Source organism: Mixophyes fleayi, chromosome 5 (assembly GCF_038048845.1).
Source record: "Mixophyes fleayi isolate aMixFle1 chromosome 5, aMixFle1.hap1, whole genome shotgun sequence".
In the NCBI taxonomy this organism is placed as follows: domain Eukaryota; kingdom Metazoa; phylum Chordata; class Amphibia; order Anura; family Limnodynastidae; genus Mixophyes; species Mixophyes fleayi.
This window is the reverse complement of record NC_134406.1, coordinates 140,076,706-140,094,061: the sequence shown is the minus strand read 5'-3', so window position 1 is coordinate 140,094,061 and position 17,356 is coordinate 140,076,706. Positions and strand designations below refer to the sequence as shown.

The window sequence follows — 17,356 nt, the reverse complement described above, 5'->3', positions numbered from 1 at the left end:
ACAATATATATTAAAAACCCTGAACTTTTATGATTCGCACCAATAAATGTATCTGGACTGCGTAGAGGAGTGGGTCACCACAATATATATAATAAGAAAACCATCAACTTGTATGATTCGCACCAATAAATGTACCTGGACTGCGTAGAGGAGTGGGTCACCACAATATATATTAAAAACCCTGAACTTTTATGATTCGCACCAATAAATGTATCTGGACTGCGTAGAGGAGTGGGTCACCACAATATATATAATAAGAAAACCATCAACTTGTATGATTCGCACCAATAAATGTACCTGGACTGCGTAGAGGAGTGGGTCACCACAATATATATAATAAGAAAACCATCAACTTGTATGATTCGCACCAATAAATGTACCTGGACTGCGTAGAGGAGTGGGTCACCACAATATATATTAAAAACCATCAACTTGTATGATTCGCACCAATAAATGTACCTGGACTGCGTAGAGGAGTGGGTCACCACAATATATATTAAAAACCCTGAACTTTTATGATTCGCACCAATAAATGTATCTGGACTGCGTAGAGGAGTGGGTCACCACAATATATATAATAAGAAAACCATCAACTTGTATGATTCGCACCAATAAATGTACCTGGACTGCGTAGAGGAGTGGGTCACCACAATATATATAATAAGAAAACCATCAACTTGTATGATTCGCACCAATAAATGTACCTGGACTGCGTAGAGGAGTGGGTCACCACAATATATATTAAAAACCCTGAACTTGTATGATTCGCACCAATAAATGTACCTGGACTGCGTAGAGGAGTGGGTCACCACAATATATATTAAAAACCCTGAACTTTTATGATTCGCACCAATAAATGTATCTGGACTGCGTAGAGGAGTGGGTCACCACAATATATATAATAAGAAAACCATCAACTTGTATGATTCGCACCAATAAATGTACCTGGACTGCGTAGAGGAGTGGGTCACCACAATATATATAATAAGAAAACCATCAACTTGTATGATTCGCACCAATAAATGTACCTGGACTGCGTAGAGGAGTGGGTCACCACAATATATATTAAAAACCCTGAACTTGTATGATTCGCACCAATAAATGTACCTGGACTGCGTAGAGGAGTGGGTCACCACAATATATATTAAAAACCCTGAACTTTTATGATTCGCACCAATAAATGTATCTGGACTGCGTAGAGGAGTGGGTCACCACAATATATATAATAAGAAAACCATCAACTTGTATGATTCGCACCAATAAATGTACCTGGACTGCGTAGAGGAGTGGGTCACCACAATATATATTAAAAACCCTGAACTTTTATGATTCGCACCAATAAATGTATCTGGACTGCGTAGAGGAGTGTGTCACCACAATATATATAATAAGAAAACCATCAACTTGTATGATTCGCACCAATAAATGTACCTGGACTGCGTAGAGGAGTGGGTCACCACAATATATATTAAAAACCCTGAACTTTTATGATTCGCACCAATAAATGTATCTGGACCGCGTAGAGGAGTGGGCACTGGGCACCACAATAAAATATATAGAAAACCTTCAACAGGTCTGCATTACACTGCACATACGGCTGCTCCTCCATCATCTCCATCATATACATGTTGGAGTTTTAGCGTGTGACAACCTCTTGTTTTTGATAATGTCAGTGCATTTTGAATATTTTTCAATTTGTCCCACACCACTGAATGTACTTTATCTATGATACGCATCTATCTATCTTGACTGTGTAGTGTGGTGGCCCCGGTACACAATTTGGTACCGAGGCCACAATATAATTAAAAAACCCTCCACGGGTCAGAATTCCACCAAAAAAGGGTATGGACTGCGTAGTGTGGTGGCCCCGGTACACAATTTGGTACCGAGGCCACAATATAATTAAAAAATTGGGCATCAACTGTCACCGTTGTTTAATATCTGATACACCTAAATATGGACTGCACAGTGGAGTGGCCCCGGTAGTAAATTTGGTGCCGGGGCCACAATACCTCCTCCAACTTCCAAGTGTAGTGTTTATAAAGACAGACAGTGTCGAAGTGTTATTAGTTGACTTTCTTAACCCTAAAATTGTCCCTGTTGCAAATATTCGTGCAATGGACAGTTACTTTTTTATTGAAAGACTCAAGCTTTCAAGTGTAGTGTTTATAAAATATAAACAACAATACAGTAGTTTTAGAGCACGTCAATACCTCTTGTTTTAAATTATGACAGGGCATTTTACTTTTGGTTTAATTTCTTGAAATTGTTTAAATTTGGTTTTACTTTTTGAACATGGCAAACGACTGTTGATTGGTCATATAATGCAAAAAAAAAAGTTCCAAGATGGAATTGTCCTTGGGCCCTCACACCCACCCTTATGTTGTTGAAATAGGACATGCACACTTTAACAAACCAATCATTTCAGCGACAGGGCCTACCAAACAACTTTGGCTGAAATGATTGGTTTGTTTGGGCCCCCACACCAAAAAAGCTATTCATCTCTCCCTGTACAGACTAAACAGGCTCTACTGAGGCAAGATGTCGTCCTCATCCTCAACCTCTGATTCCTCTCCCCCTACAGTGTGTACTTCCTCCTCATCACACATTATCAATTCATCCCCGCTGGACTCCACAACCACAGGTCCCTCTGTAGTATCTGGAGGGCAGTGCTGTACTTCATTGAGGAATTGATTATTCATTTTTATAAACATCATTTTTTCAACGTTATGAGGAAGCAACCTCCTTCGCCGCTCACTGACCAGGTTCCCCGCTGCACTAAAAACTCTTTCCGAGTACACACTGGAGGGGGGACAACTCAGGTAAAATAGAGCCAGTTTGTACAGGGGCTTCCAAACTGCCTTTTTTTCCTGCCAGTAACAATATGGACTGTCTGACATGTCTACTTGGATGGTGTCAGCAAAGTAATCATCCACAATTTTTTCTATTGTGACAGCATCCAATGCAGCGAGAGTAGACATGTCTGCAATGGTTGGCAGGTCCTTCAGTCCAGACCAGATGTTATCAGCATCCCCGCCAGTGCCTCTTTTGGGAAAACTGAGCTTTTTCCTCGCAGCCATAGATGTGGAAGAAAATGAGGGTGGAGCTGTTGGCATGTCACGGTCCTCTTCAGAGGACAATCTCCTGACCAGCAGGTCTTTGCACCGCTGTAGACTTGTGTCCGCCGGAAACAGAGACACAACATACGCTTTAAACCGAGGATCGAGCACGGTGGCCAGAATGTATTCCTCTGACTTTAAAAGAGTGACCACCCTCGGATCCTGGCAAAGCGTACGAAGGGCTACATCCACAAGAGCTACATGCTTGGTGTAATCGCAATGGCTTACCAGCTCCTCCCTCACTTTCTTCAGCTGCTTCTGCAACAGCCTGATCAGGGGAATGACCTGACTCAAGCTGGCAGTGTCGGAACTGACTTCTCGTGTGGCAAGTTCAAATGGCTGCAGAACCTTGCACAACACGGAAATCAGTCTCCACTGCGCTTGACTGAGGCGCATCCCCACTCCTTTGCCTATGTCGTAGGTGGCTGTGTAGGCCTGAATGGCCTTTTGCTGCTCCTCCATCCTCTGCAGCATATAGAGGGTGGAGTTCCAGCGTGTCACAACCTCTTGTTTGAGGTGATGGCAGGGCAGGTTCATGCTTTTTTGATGTGCCTCTAGTCTGCGGTAGGCACTGGCTGAATGCCGAAAGTGTCCAGCAATTTTGCGCGCCACCGCAAGCATCTCCTGCACACCCCTGTCACTCCTGAGGTAATGCTGCACCACCAAATTAATGGTGTGGGCAAAACATGGGACGTGCTGGAAATTGCCCATATTTAATGCCCGCACAATGTTACTGGCATTGTCTGACACCACAAATCCCCATGAGAGTCTAAGTGGGGTAAGCCACTGGGAGATAATTTCCCTCATTTTCTCTAATATGTTGTCAGCGTTGTGCCTCTTATTAAAGCCTGTAATACACAATGTTGCCTGCCTTTGCACGAGCAGCCATTTTGTAGTTGCTGCTACTGATGCAGCTGTTGCTGTTGCTGCGGAAGGGGATGCATCTACCCAGTGGGCTGTCACAGTCATATAGTCCTTCGTTTGCCCAGAACCACTTGTCCACATGTCCGTGGTTAAGTGGACAGTGGGTACAACCGCATTTTTTAGAGCACTGAGGACACTTGATCGTACTTCTCTGTACATTTTTGGTATCGCCTGCCTAGTGAAGTGGAATCTCGACGGGATTTGGTACCGGGGACACAATACCTCCATCAACCCTCTAAATCCCACTCCACTGATGGCGGACACCGGGCGCACGTCTAACACCAACATTGCAGTTACAGCCGCAGTTATACGCTTTGCAATAGGGTGACTAATATCGTATTTTGTGGTCATGGCAAACGACTGTTGGACGGTCAATTGTTTTGTGAAAGACTTAGCGGTCTTACGACTTCCCCTCTGGGAAGATGACCGACTAACAGCAGCAACAGCAGCAGTGCCAGTAGTAGGCGTACCGCTGCAGGATTCCTCGGATGAATCCCGTATTGAGGAGGACTCAGTCTGGCTGCTGACTTGGGCTGCAGGACTGAATCTGATGGAGATTGTGGAGGAAGTTGACGAGGAGGGTGTTGCTGGTGTGTATCCAACTGGACCACGGGATTTAGGTGTCCCTGTACCGATGAGGGTCCTAGCCCCAGTTCCTGAACTAACCACTGAACTATGAAGGTTATTCAGGTGACGTATAAGGGAGGATGTTCCTAGGTGGGCAAGATCCTTACCCCCTGCTTATTTGAGCTTTACATAAGCTACATATGGCCATACATTGGTTGTCTGGATTTGGATAAAAATAACTCCAGACCGAAGAGGTGCATTTTTTGGTCTTCTGACCAGGCATGACGATGGGCTTTTTCATCCCATGGACATCAGCTGTTTCCCCCCCTGGTGCCTCATTTACAATAAGCACATCACCATCCTCATCATCAAGTTCCTCCACAGCGCCAGCTACATCATCAATAGCCTCCTCCCGAGCCACCTCTTCCCGTACAGTGATGGGAAGGTCAGGCTTGACAACCACCAACATCCTTGGACTCGCCTTGTGGATTTGTGATAATTTCTCTTTAGAAGGCAGAGTTGTTTGCTGTTTTGTTGCTGACAGCATAACTCTCTTCAATTTTTTGTAGGGGGGGGGGAGGAGGAGGAGGGCTAAAATCCGTGGGTGAAGCTGAACCACTAGTCATGAACACGGGCCAGGGCCTAAGCCGTTCCTTGCCACTCCGTGTCGTAAATGGCATATTGGCAACTTTACGTTTCTCCTCAGATGATTTTAAGTTTCTCTTTTGGCTACTTTTTCTTAACTTGGGCTTTTTGGATTTTACATGCCCGGTACTACGAGATTGGGCATTGGGCTTGGAAGACGACGTTGATGGCATTTCATCATCTATGTCATGACTAGTGGCAGCAGCTTCAGCATTAGGAGGAAGTGGGTCTTGATCTTTCCCTACTTTATCCTCCAAATTTTTGGTCTCCATTATATGTAGCACAAGATACTGCAGAATGTGTGAACTTGGTAATATTGCAGTACCAATGGACTTATACTGCTGGATTGGTTTTGCAAATTTGGTTATAATTATATATATTTTTTTTAATTTTTAATTTTTTATTTTTTTTACTTTTTTTTTATTTTTTAAAAACTTGGGAATAATGGGGAAATAACTATGCCCTTAGAAGCACAGAGCACAGGACACAGCACCACTGGACTGAACAGGACACGGCACAGGACCCAGCAGCACTACGGAACTCAGCAGGACAGAGCACAGGACACAGCACCACTGGACTGAACAGGACACGGCACAGGACCCAGCAGCACTACGGAACTCAGCAGGACAGAGCACAGGACACAGCACCACTGGACTGATACTGCAGAATGTGTGAACTTTGTAATATTGCAGTACCAATGGACTTATACTGCTGGATTGGTTTTGCAAATTTGGTTATAATTATATATATTTTTTTTAATTTTTAATTTTTTATTTTTTTTTACTTTTTTTTTATTTTTTAAAAACTTGGGAATAATGGGGAAATAACTATGCCCTTAGAAGCACAGAGCACAGGACACAGCACCACTGGACTGAACAGGACACGGCACAGGACCCAGCAGCACTACAGAACTCAGCAGGACAGAGCACAGGACACAGCACCACTGGACTGATACTGCAGAATGTGTGAACTTTGTAATATTGCAGTACCAATGGACTTATACTGCTGGATTGGTTTTGCAAATTTGGTTATAATTATATATTTTTTTTTTAATTTTTAATTTTTACTTTTTTTTTACTTTTTTTTTATTTTTTAAAAACTTGGGAATAATGGGGAAATAACTATGCCCTTAGAAGCACAGAGCACAGGACACAGCACCACTGGACTGAACAGGACACGGCACAGGACCCAGCAGCACTACGGAACTCAGCAGGACAGAGCACAGGACACAGCACCACTGGACTGATACTGCAGAATGTGTGAACTTTGTAATATTGCAGTACCAATGGACTTATACTGCTGGATTGGTTTTGCAAATTTGGTTATAATTATATATTTTTTTTTTTATTTTTAATTTTTACTTTTTTTTTACTTTTTTTTTATTTTTTAAAAACTTGGGAATAATGGGGAAATAACTATGCCCTTAGAAGCACAGAGCACAGGACACAGCACCACTGGACTGAACAGGACACGGCACAGGACCCAGCAGCACTACGGAACTCAGCAGGACAGAGCACAGGACACAGCACCACTGGACTGATACTGCAGAATGTGTGAACTTTGTAATATTGCAGTACCAATGGACTTATACTGCTGGATTGGTTTTGCAAATTTGGTTATAATTATATATATTTTTTTTAATTTTTAATTTTTACTTTTTTTTTACTTTTTTTTTATTTTTTAAAAACTTGGGAATAATGGGGAAATAACTATGCCCTTAGAAGCACAGAGCACAGGACACAGCACCACTGGACTGAACAGGACACGGCACAGGACCCAGCAGCACTACGGAACTCAGCAGGACAGAGCACAGGACACAGCACCACTGGACTGATACTGCAGAATGTGTGAACTTGGTAATATTGCAGTACCAATGGGCTTATACTGCAGGATTGGTTGTGCAAATTTTGTGGCAATTAAAAAAAATTAAATTAGTTTTTGGTATTTTTTTAAATAACTTTTTTTTATTTTTTTAAACACAGGGGAATATTGGGGAAATAACTATGCCCTTAGAAGCACAGAGCACAGGACACAGCACCACTGGACTGAACAGGACACAGCACAGGACCCAGCAGCACCACTGACCTCAGAAGGACAGAGCACAGCACACAGCACCACTGGACTGATACTGCAGAACACAGCACAGCACAGCACAGTACAGAACTAAACAGCACAGCACGAGATCTACCAGGACAGAGGACCACCTAACACACCCTCCCTCTACCCTGATCAATGCCCGAGTGAAGATGGCGGCGACTAGCGGGGAATTTATAGGATCCGAGTATCGCGAGATCCGACAACGGGATTATGAGTCAGAGCCTCAGTTTCAGATTTGAATTTGGCGCCAATACCCGGATCTGTCTCGGATCCGACTCGGATCGGCAACGTTCGGGTGGGCTCGGATTTCAGAAATCCGAGTGCGCTCATCTCTACTATAAACTGAGCAATTAATCTCAGTTTAAAAGTGTGTATGTGTATGTATATATATATATATATATATATACACATAAAATATTTATATATTTTTCTGTATATCAGTATATCATAGCTATATTTTCTAGTTATCCGTTCTACCTGGCTCAATGTATGTCGGAATGGAGCGCTGAGTGCATTATCCATCCATTCCGGCTGCTGAAATGGAGCTCCAAGGACCTTAATCATCCATTACGGCTGCCAGGATTGGCTCTCAGTATCTTCGACAATTATTCCAGGTGCCGGAATGGGGCACTTAGTACATTTTTCATCCATACCGGCAGAAAGAATGGGGCTCAGAGTACCCTAACTATCCATTCTGGCTGCCAGAATAAATGTCTGAGTACCTTAACCATTCATTCCAGGTGCCGGAATGGATGCCAGAGTACCTTAGTCGTCCATCCCGGCTACCAGAATTGGACTCTTAGACAACTATTCCAAGTGCCGGAATGGAACTCAGAGTACCCTAACCATTCATTCCGGCTGCCGGAATGGTGCTCCAAGTACCTTAGCCATCCCTTCTGGGTGCCGGAATGGATGTCTGTGTACCTTACCCATCCATAGTGGGTGCCGGAATGGATGATTAATGTACTCAGAGCCCAATTCCAGCAGCCGGAATGGATGCTTAATTATACTCAGACCTCCATTCCGGCTGCCCAAATGGATGGTTATGTTCCTCAGGGCTCCATACTGAAAGCCAAAATGGATGGATAATATACTGGCAGACCCATTCTGGCAGCCGGAATGGATGGGTAAGGTACTCAGAACCCCATTTTGGGACTCAGCATGAATAACTATGGTACTCGCAGACCCATTCCGGCACCCGGATTGGATAGCTATGAAACTCTGAGACCCATTCCGGCTCCCGGAATGGATGGGTAAGGTGCTCATAGATCCATTCCGGCACCCGAAATGGATTACTACAGTACTGGCAGACCTATTCTGGCACCCGGATGGATGGCTAAGGTGTTCAGATCCTCATTCCGGCAGTCGGAATGGATGGGTAATACACTCAGAGCTCCATTCCGACATATATTCAGGCAGGTAGAACGGTTTACTAAAAATATATATAATTATATGTATGTATGCATATATATATATATATATATTTCTGTATATCATATCTATATATTCTAGTTAACTGTTCTACCTGTGCACAAATTGGCTTTCTAAGTTTTATTACAAAAATATATATATGTATATATATATAGACAATATAATATGCGGAATAGTTGTTCCACATATTACAGTGAACATATCTGTGTAGCAGAATAGAATGCACTATGTAAAGTTCCGGCATTCCGGCAATTCTGGTTTTCACCCACACCCCATTTTCTGGGTACAGAGTTGGTATATTATTAATATGGTCATATGACTATATTGTTTATTGTAGTTTGACTGTAACATAGTTTTCTATTCTTCCGAAGGTAAGACATACTTAACATTGCCGATTCCTTGATGAGGATGACATGAGTTTACTTTTTGTTATATAGGGGAGAGGTTGAAGAAAGGCAAGGGGGGTGGTCACGTGGCCCCCCTCTTATTATTCTCCTCCTCCTCCTAGTCATCCTCTCTCCCTCCTCCTGCTCCACTCGCTCCCTTTGTTGTTGCCAGAAGCCACACGTATTGCACCCATCTCGTGGCTGGTGACAGACTCTCTGCTGCTTGGAACAATAACCCGGCCAGGCAGTAAAGGGGCAATCAGCGCAGAGCTGGAGGAAGGGAGGGGCAACAACATATAGGACTGGGAGGGTACAGAAAGACACAGCTCATTTAGTTCTGGCATAATCTTGAGGATGGGTGACATCCCGTTGTTCATCACTGGAAAGAAGTGATGGTCTTGGGGGAGGTGTATGTGAAGCTGCCGGGTGGTAGAATTACATACTGATCTATATGTATGCTGATGAAAATTATTTGTGCTAGTCACTGGACAACATTGGCACTCTTGCTCTTCTCGTGGGTATTAGATCACGGGAGTGAGATATAACACAAGCCGCACACACAAGCTGGAGTGACAGAAAGGCTGCTGTATGCAGGGAATGCTTAATAACTGCTCTGTGTTGGAGAACCAAGGGAAGAGTCTGGCGTGTGCTCTCTGCTGTTATTGATGCTCCTGGCCTGCCGTTGTAAGCTACTACTCTTCTCGCCACAGCATCTTCTAACACCAGCATCCTGCTCCTCATCATGGAAGGGTTGCATCCTGCCTCCAGGCTGTTGGGATCCCTGGCTTTCTGGTCCATGTCTTCAGTATTTGTCTTCTTCCTAGCTCTCTCCGGCGTCCAGACGTCCAACCAGATGCCCAGCGAGTGCCAAAATGGCAAAGGCAAAGGCATTAATTGCTCAGGTAACATACCCATCTTTGTACCAGTTATGTGAACTACCAGTCCATGTCTGCTGGATCATGGCATCTGTGCATGCAGCCATATGTGGCTCAGTACGTGAGCATATACATCACAATGGCAATGAAAATATACATGCATGTATCACACACACACACACACACACACACACATATATATATATATATCATATATATATATATATATATATATACATGTATGTATATAAACACATACGTTTATACAATGTACATATATATCACATTGCTGTTAACATGCACTATAAATTATTTTATTTTTAATTCTTTAAAATTTCATTTTATACATGGCATTTGTGTATGTATAAACACGTAGATGCTGATTTCTCAAAAATTGTTAGCCAATTATCACCCATTTTATGGTGATTCAAATGTTAATGTACCATCATTTACAGTATTAATTTAAAGGAGTACATTTGTGTATGTATTTATAGTAACACAGCCTATTCTATTAAACAAAGAGCACTGGGCCATCCTTTAAAACAGCACTATTGTTTTAGGACATTTCTGTTTCAGCAGTGCTCTGTGAACAAAAGGGTGTGCAAGTCCTTATGTGCTGTTACAGTATGTAGGCAGCTGATCCATCACTGCCTGGTCACTGGCAGGTGGATGGCAGGAGTCATTAATAAGTAAACCGCACCCCTTGGTATATTTTCCTGGGGTGTTTCTGTGTTTTGTGTCACTTTCTGCATAACTCAGTCGCTAGGAAGTAGCCAAATGAGTGCAGATTGGGCCATGTGACCAAACCCTTAGGACTGGAATTGACACAGAAAGATGATTGTTCTGGGCAGATCAAATAAAATAAAGCCTTAACAGCTGCTCCTCTCATGCAGAAAGTCCGGATTCTGGCTGCTTGTGATCACATCTGTGGGTCCTTGTGCCCATCATAACACTCCTGCTTTAATGTAATTCATGAAAGGATAACACTGCATTTGAGAATTATTCATTTACTTTTGTTTTAGCTGACTATGGTTTTATTGGCATAAGTCTGTGCTGATGTGTACTTGACCTAATATGAAGTTATGGTTAAGCATATTTATTCCTATTGGGTTCATTTATTTTCATCCCTTAAGGGAGGCTCAGCATTGGCATAATAACTGAAATGTATGCTAATTACTCGTTAATTGTGTATTTCTTTTTCAAAGTGTTATGGCTACAAGGAGTAACCCAATATATATTAACACAAGAACATTTATCATTCTTATATAATTATGTAATGCAATGGATACAATACTGGTTTGTTTGCAGTACGTACATATATTTGCTGTAATTTTATACAAAATCACTAAGAAATGATTACTGGTGTGCTTAGGTGCTCAGCTTCCAGTTTAATAATAATAAATAAACAAATAGTAGTTCTGTCATGGATACTTTAAATATTGCCATTAGAAACACATTTATGGTGGGTATTCAACAGCCTAATGTACAAAATATACCAGCTATATAAGTAATATTCCATTATACAGTTTATTCTGCATTGATAGGTTCTTATCTTGCATTTCATGTACAGTGTGAGTGATGACCTGTAATATTAATTCACTATATTTATGTACAGTATACTTGTTTCCCAGATTTTTTTAGTTAAGATATTGTCTGTGTTTAATACATCTATTTCAGTCTGATTTATGTGTCCTATTTTCTCTTGTGATGCAATTCATTTTGTAAAGGAAAAGGTTAACAGGTTAGCATGTTCCAGTTATTAACAGCTTGCTTTAATCAAGTATATAGGTCATTTGAACACACTGTTAAAAATGTAAAGCACTAGGATCAATTTATCCTACGTCCTACTGTGAAAACCTGCAAAATGATTCTTCTTTAACTCAAAGATAGGCACTACTCTCGGGTTGAAGGGAGTTTCAGCATGAATTGACCTCGTGGTCTAAGGTTATAAAATCAATACTAAAAGGACTGTTTTAAAGTTCTAATAACTATATTAATGTTTGAGCAAAGATGATTTATATACAGTAATGAAAAAACACAACAAGAATGGTGAATGGTAAAATAAAAACACTTCATTTGCACCTTTATTTAACTATATATATATATATATATATATATATATATATATATATATATATAATTTATTTTTTTAACCCTTTTATTACAAACTTTGCAAACTGATCTAAATGTTAATACTTATTATTAATATTAAATAATATTTTGTTTAGTGGATATGCTCTTGTATTAAACATTATTTTTAGAATACATTTTAAATAAAATAGAACATTATTTTAAATGGAGGTATAATAAATGCTACTTCCTTTAATCATGCTTACCGATCATTTTTAGTAACATTCTGTTTTGTCATTGAATAAGTATTTTGTCATTGAATAAGTATTTCACAATATTCTAACAATTTATTTTACTGTCCATATACTGGTTGTAAATAAAGGCAAACAAAGTTTTGATCAGAAAACAATATACCAAATGCATGTGTTTGTGCATGTGTTCCAGATGCCTTCAGGTGAGTTCTGTTTAAAAAGTTATACTTAACATGCATGCAAATGGATGTAAATTTCACAGTTATGTGAAACAAAACACCCAAATTCCTACACCATTACATGGTAATGCTTTTCTTTAGAAAAAATTATTGTGATTGGGAGGTTGGTGCAAAAATTTTCCTTGGACCAAAAGTCAACTTTTGAAATTGCCTAGTGACTTCTTTTGGAGTAGGCACCATGTGACGGGATTTATTTTCCCGTTTCCTGGGCTGTTATAGTCATTTTGCTGTAAAGTTATCATATAGGCGCTTAGTGTCTACTTATTATATTTTGACATCTTTCTATTCCATTTTGATGTACGTAAAATGGGCTTCTTATAAGATAGCGTAATAGCCAAAGGTAAATGTCATTTACACTTTTCATAGGTGCAAAGGTGCATTAACACATGAAAAATCAATTTTTAATCTGTCTAATAGAAGTTTGACAATGAAAGCAATGTGTGAATGGCTGCCTTGCCTCAATGCAGATTTGTACCTCTGAGCAGTGTTAATGAATAGCCCTCAGTGTCTTTAAGGTGCACTGTCTTTATGGTTCATATGTCATGAATAACAGCATCAGCTGACATAGGAGTCCATTTATTCATATTGCTCATATTAATCATAATTTTTTATCGCAGTAATAAAAAATAAATTGACGTGGACATTTATTAAAATTTATTAGACGGAACAGTGGCTCTGATAGGAGCCTCTCCAGGCGAATAATCTGTAGTACAGGGTCTTATGTCCTTGCACAATTTGCGAGGGGGTGGAGCACAATGCTTGCCAGGTAGGGAAGAACGGAGAGAACTACTAACGCCATCTTCAGCTGTCGGGCTCAATCTCCAAATTTCTGAGCTTGATAAATAGGGTATTTTCACAGTCCCCATAAATACCTATAGGGACAGTATTTGCGGTGTAAGAGGCTGGGACTGCAGCAGAAATCGGAGATCCTCTAATAATTAGTAGCCTTGTTACTTTAAAATGTTGTAACTTACTATAATTAAAACTTCTTTGAAGGTAAATCTATAGGCCCCATAATGAGATGAGGACCCAGTGAGGTACATTTATGAAAATTGCTGTACACGTATCTGTGCAAAAAAGGTAGCAACCAAATCAAAACATCAGATTTGTTACTATGGTTTACAGCACTTTTTTTTGCAATGTACCATTTTTCAAAAAAGTCCCCTGCCCCCCACCACTGATTTTTATTATTGATCTCCTTATTGCACACTATAAATAAATAGACATTACCATTTTGGCAGGTGGGCATCTGCACATTTTACACTAGCGAGAAAGAAGTAGATGTTTTCAATTTTAACCATAATTTAATCATATTTTATCATTTCAATTGAATACAGGCCTCATAAGTGCTACCATAGGCATTATCATGATGCATTTCTACTGATCCTGTCAGTCTGTCCCACAGCTAAACTATCATTGATGGCAAATGTGTTAGATATCCACTTTGGTTCAAGGCATAACTCAAAGATATTGAAACTGAGAAGACATGGGTTCCTTAACTGTTGTATCGTCACAAACAAGATGTGTTTTACTGAATGTTACAAATGTGACTTTTTAGTGTATAAGTTAGCCAGTCACCTCACAACCAGCTAATCACTAAAATCCATATTAGTATGAATACTCTGATGACCAGTAAACTGTCAAGTTGTAAACTCTGTTTTATATATTTGGATTATTCCACAGTGCTGCTCCAGATTATGGAATTGAATCCATAAACTGCTGATCATGGGGCGAGAAGACATCGCCATACAGTTATGGTTTACCATTTTGATTTGGCTGCATATGTGCACTGTAATTGTGCTTTGATGTCAGGATACCAAGCAATATGGTTTAAAGGAGAAGTTGTTTTTCTGTGATAGCCACCCATGGGTAATCTTCTTAAAAACTGAAGGCAGTCCCCATGTTGTCTGTTGACATAGATAAAATTAAATAGACCCTCCCTCACATAATAAGACTTTCCTATAGTCTTCAAACCTTCAAGCGTTCTCTAAAAACCCAACTCTTCAGACAAGCTTATAATATTTGTCAACCACCCTCTTATTCTCCCTAGGTTACCCTATTACCACCATCTACACAGCTAACACAAGACAACAACCATAGTTGTATGACTGAGCATACAGCCCGCTAAACACTTTTTAACCTTTGCATTCTAGCTGGACAAATATGCAATATGATGCAACACTTACCCTTGTGTATCAAATCATTGTCCCATAGACTGTAAGCTTGTGAGCAGGGCCCTCATATCTCTCTGTCTATATTACCCAGTATTGTTTATTACTGTTTGTTCCCAATTGTAAAGTGTTAGGGAATCTGCTGACGCTATATAAATAAATATTGATTATGATGATATATATGGTGTGCATTTGATGCACCTAAATATGTTTACCATCACAGACCAGAAGGGAGATTTTAAAGGCTTATGCTAGGTACACACTGAATAATTTTTCGACCGACTTGTTATCTACAACGATTGTACCTGCGACTGAAGGTTCAATCGGTCTGACAATTGATGCATACACACTAAAGAGATTTACCTTCAGATCTGTGCTCTTCATCTGGTCCTCTAGTCGTTTACAGAATGACAGCACAATAGTCCCTCATTCACTCATTCCTGTCACACTGGCTAAATCCACCTTGTTATAGCTATTTACATATCCTTACGAATTTCGTTAGCTTTTGTGACTCTGAAACAAAATTTTCAGCCTCAGACCAAACAAACAAACTATTCCATCTACAGCACTCTCTACATTTAGGACCTCATTTAGAGTCGGATGCAAAGTCCGTTTAAGAAGTGTAGGAGTGGGAGTGTGCCGCAGCTTGGTAGGGTATTACGAGTGGCAAGCAATCCCAGTTGTGTCCCACTCTTAATACCCTATCGAGCTGTGAGCAGTTCCTGCAGCTAGCTAAAGCTTGCGCCACCTAATTCCTGCCGCACAGCTTTAGCCCTGTTTTGACGTGTGTTGCGTCTGCGCCTCACTGCGACTAGGATGTATTTACATGGTCACGCCTTCACAATTCCTCGTTCCTCCCATTCTCTCGTAGTGAGTCGCAAGCTGTCGCCAGTGTTAATTGCGTCCAAGATGCAGGCGGATATGGTGCTTTCTGCACATGCGTGGTAGTGTTTTTTGGTTAGATGCGCCTAAAACTGACTTTTTGTCCGACTCTAAATGAGGTCCTTAGTCACCAGGACATGTTCACTGCCGGCATCGTCTGAAAAGACCATGACTCTGTAAACTCTATGTAGATCGTGATCGTGCGTGCAAACACGTGCATACACACTACATGATCGACAGGTGATTGGAGCGAGATTGTTAAACAGTATGACCAACCAAATGAAACAATCGGCACTTTGGAACAACTGTCGTTCACCGTGTGAGTGTACACACTAACGTGACATGTGCCAGAGAGGTCGTTAATCGGGTGATTGGCCTGATAATCGGCTGAAAAACCTCCAGTGTGTACCAAGCCTAAGTCCACCTTTTGTCGACTTAAATTATTTAACATAAATAAAGGATAAGGCAAATTTTTCAGAACTGACCTACCTATGTGCTATATTTTTGTTTTGTGCACTCTCAAGTACACTGTGCCTAAGAGTTGAACGACCATGACGTTCTTCAGTTGTTTACATACCAATTCCATATGCACTTTATACTGAGGGCCCCAACGTCATGTGGTGTCATATTCCCAGTGCAAATATCTTTTGGTGTTGTGGGCCAATAGTGTGCATATGGCGTAGGTATGTAAACAGAAGTTGAAGGTCAGATAACTAAAGAGTAGACAAGTCTATTAGATAATGCATGAAAAAAACTAAAGCCGCTAGGGTTTTCAATAATGAGTAATGAACATTAGGATATCTATATTACACAAAATAAAAAGAAAACATTATTGTTTAACTATAATAACACAGTTGCCAACTGTCCCTAATGTTCACAGATGGTTCCAGGTTTTTAAGATTTGTCCTTGGAGATTTTTGCCCTTGGATATGTCCCAGTATTGACCACCTGCACAGTACTTCATGAAGTTTTGTATTCTTAATGCAGTTCTCAATATCTCTGCATATTCTCTGATATAACCCCTACCCTAAAATCTCTACAGAGCAGTAAGTGATCGGAACATTCCACCCAACATTCTGACATTTGGGACAAAGGTACCAAAGGTCAGGGCAGTGTGACAAAGCTCCCAAACCGGCACTGTCCCTCCAAAATCGACACAGTTAGGAGGTATGGTAAGGGATGCATTATCCCAAATGTTTTAAACATATTTGCCTACTCTCCCAGAATATTCGTGGGAGTCACAAATTTTTAATAGTTCAGGTAGCCATTGCGGCATTTCATACCAGGGGATGAGCCCAAAATGATGCATTTTTCTGTGTCACACCCCCTGCACTTTTCACTTGAAACTAGGCAAGCTGTAGTAAAAGACCAGAACTAAATAAGGTTGATCCAATATAAATTGTAACAATCTCAACTAAATATACATTAATATTTGTTCTATAGTAAAAATAGTCTTGTTAGTTAGCTAAGTATAAGCTATTGTCTTCTGTAAACTTCCTTAAATTTCTTTCACTGCATAGTGTGTCAGAAAGTGTGTACACTGAAAAGCTGCTTACCCATGTACAAACTGTATGATAAATAACTTTACTTTCTATATCCGTGGTCAATGTTTTTAGCAGTTCTTATATGCAATGTGTATTTTCAGTTTAGTTGTATTTTAAAAATCTTTATGTTTATTGTTTTATTTTACGCATAGAAA

At 40.5% G+C, this 17,356-nt stretch overlaps 1 protein-coding gene across 1 annotated transcript in view; it reads left to right on the top strand.

Moving 5' to 3' along the window:
• Positions 1 to 9,315: 9,315 nt before the first annotated feature.
• TMEFF1 (transmembrane protein with EGF like and two follistatin like domains 1) overlaps positions 9,316 to 17,356 on the top strand; it is a 210,724-nt gene continuing 202,683 nt past the window's right edge. The window contains exon 1 of the mRNA XM_075212887.1: positions 9,316 to 10,071. Coding sequence (XP_075068988.1) covers positions 9,912 to 10,071 — 160 coding nt within the window. The 5' untranslated portion in view covers positions 9,316 to 9,911. The remainder of the gene's footprint in view (positions 10,072 to 17,356) is intronic.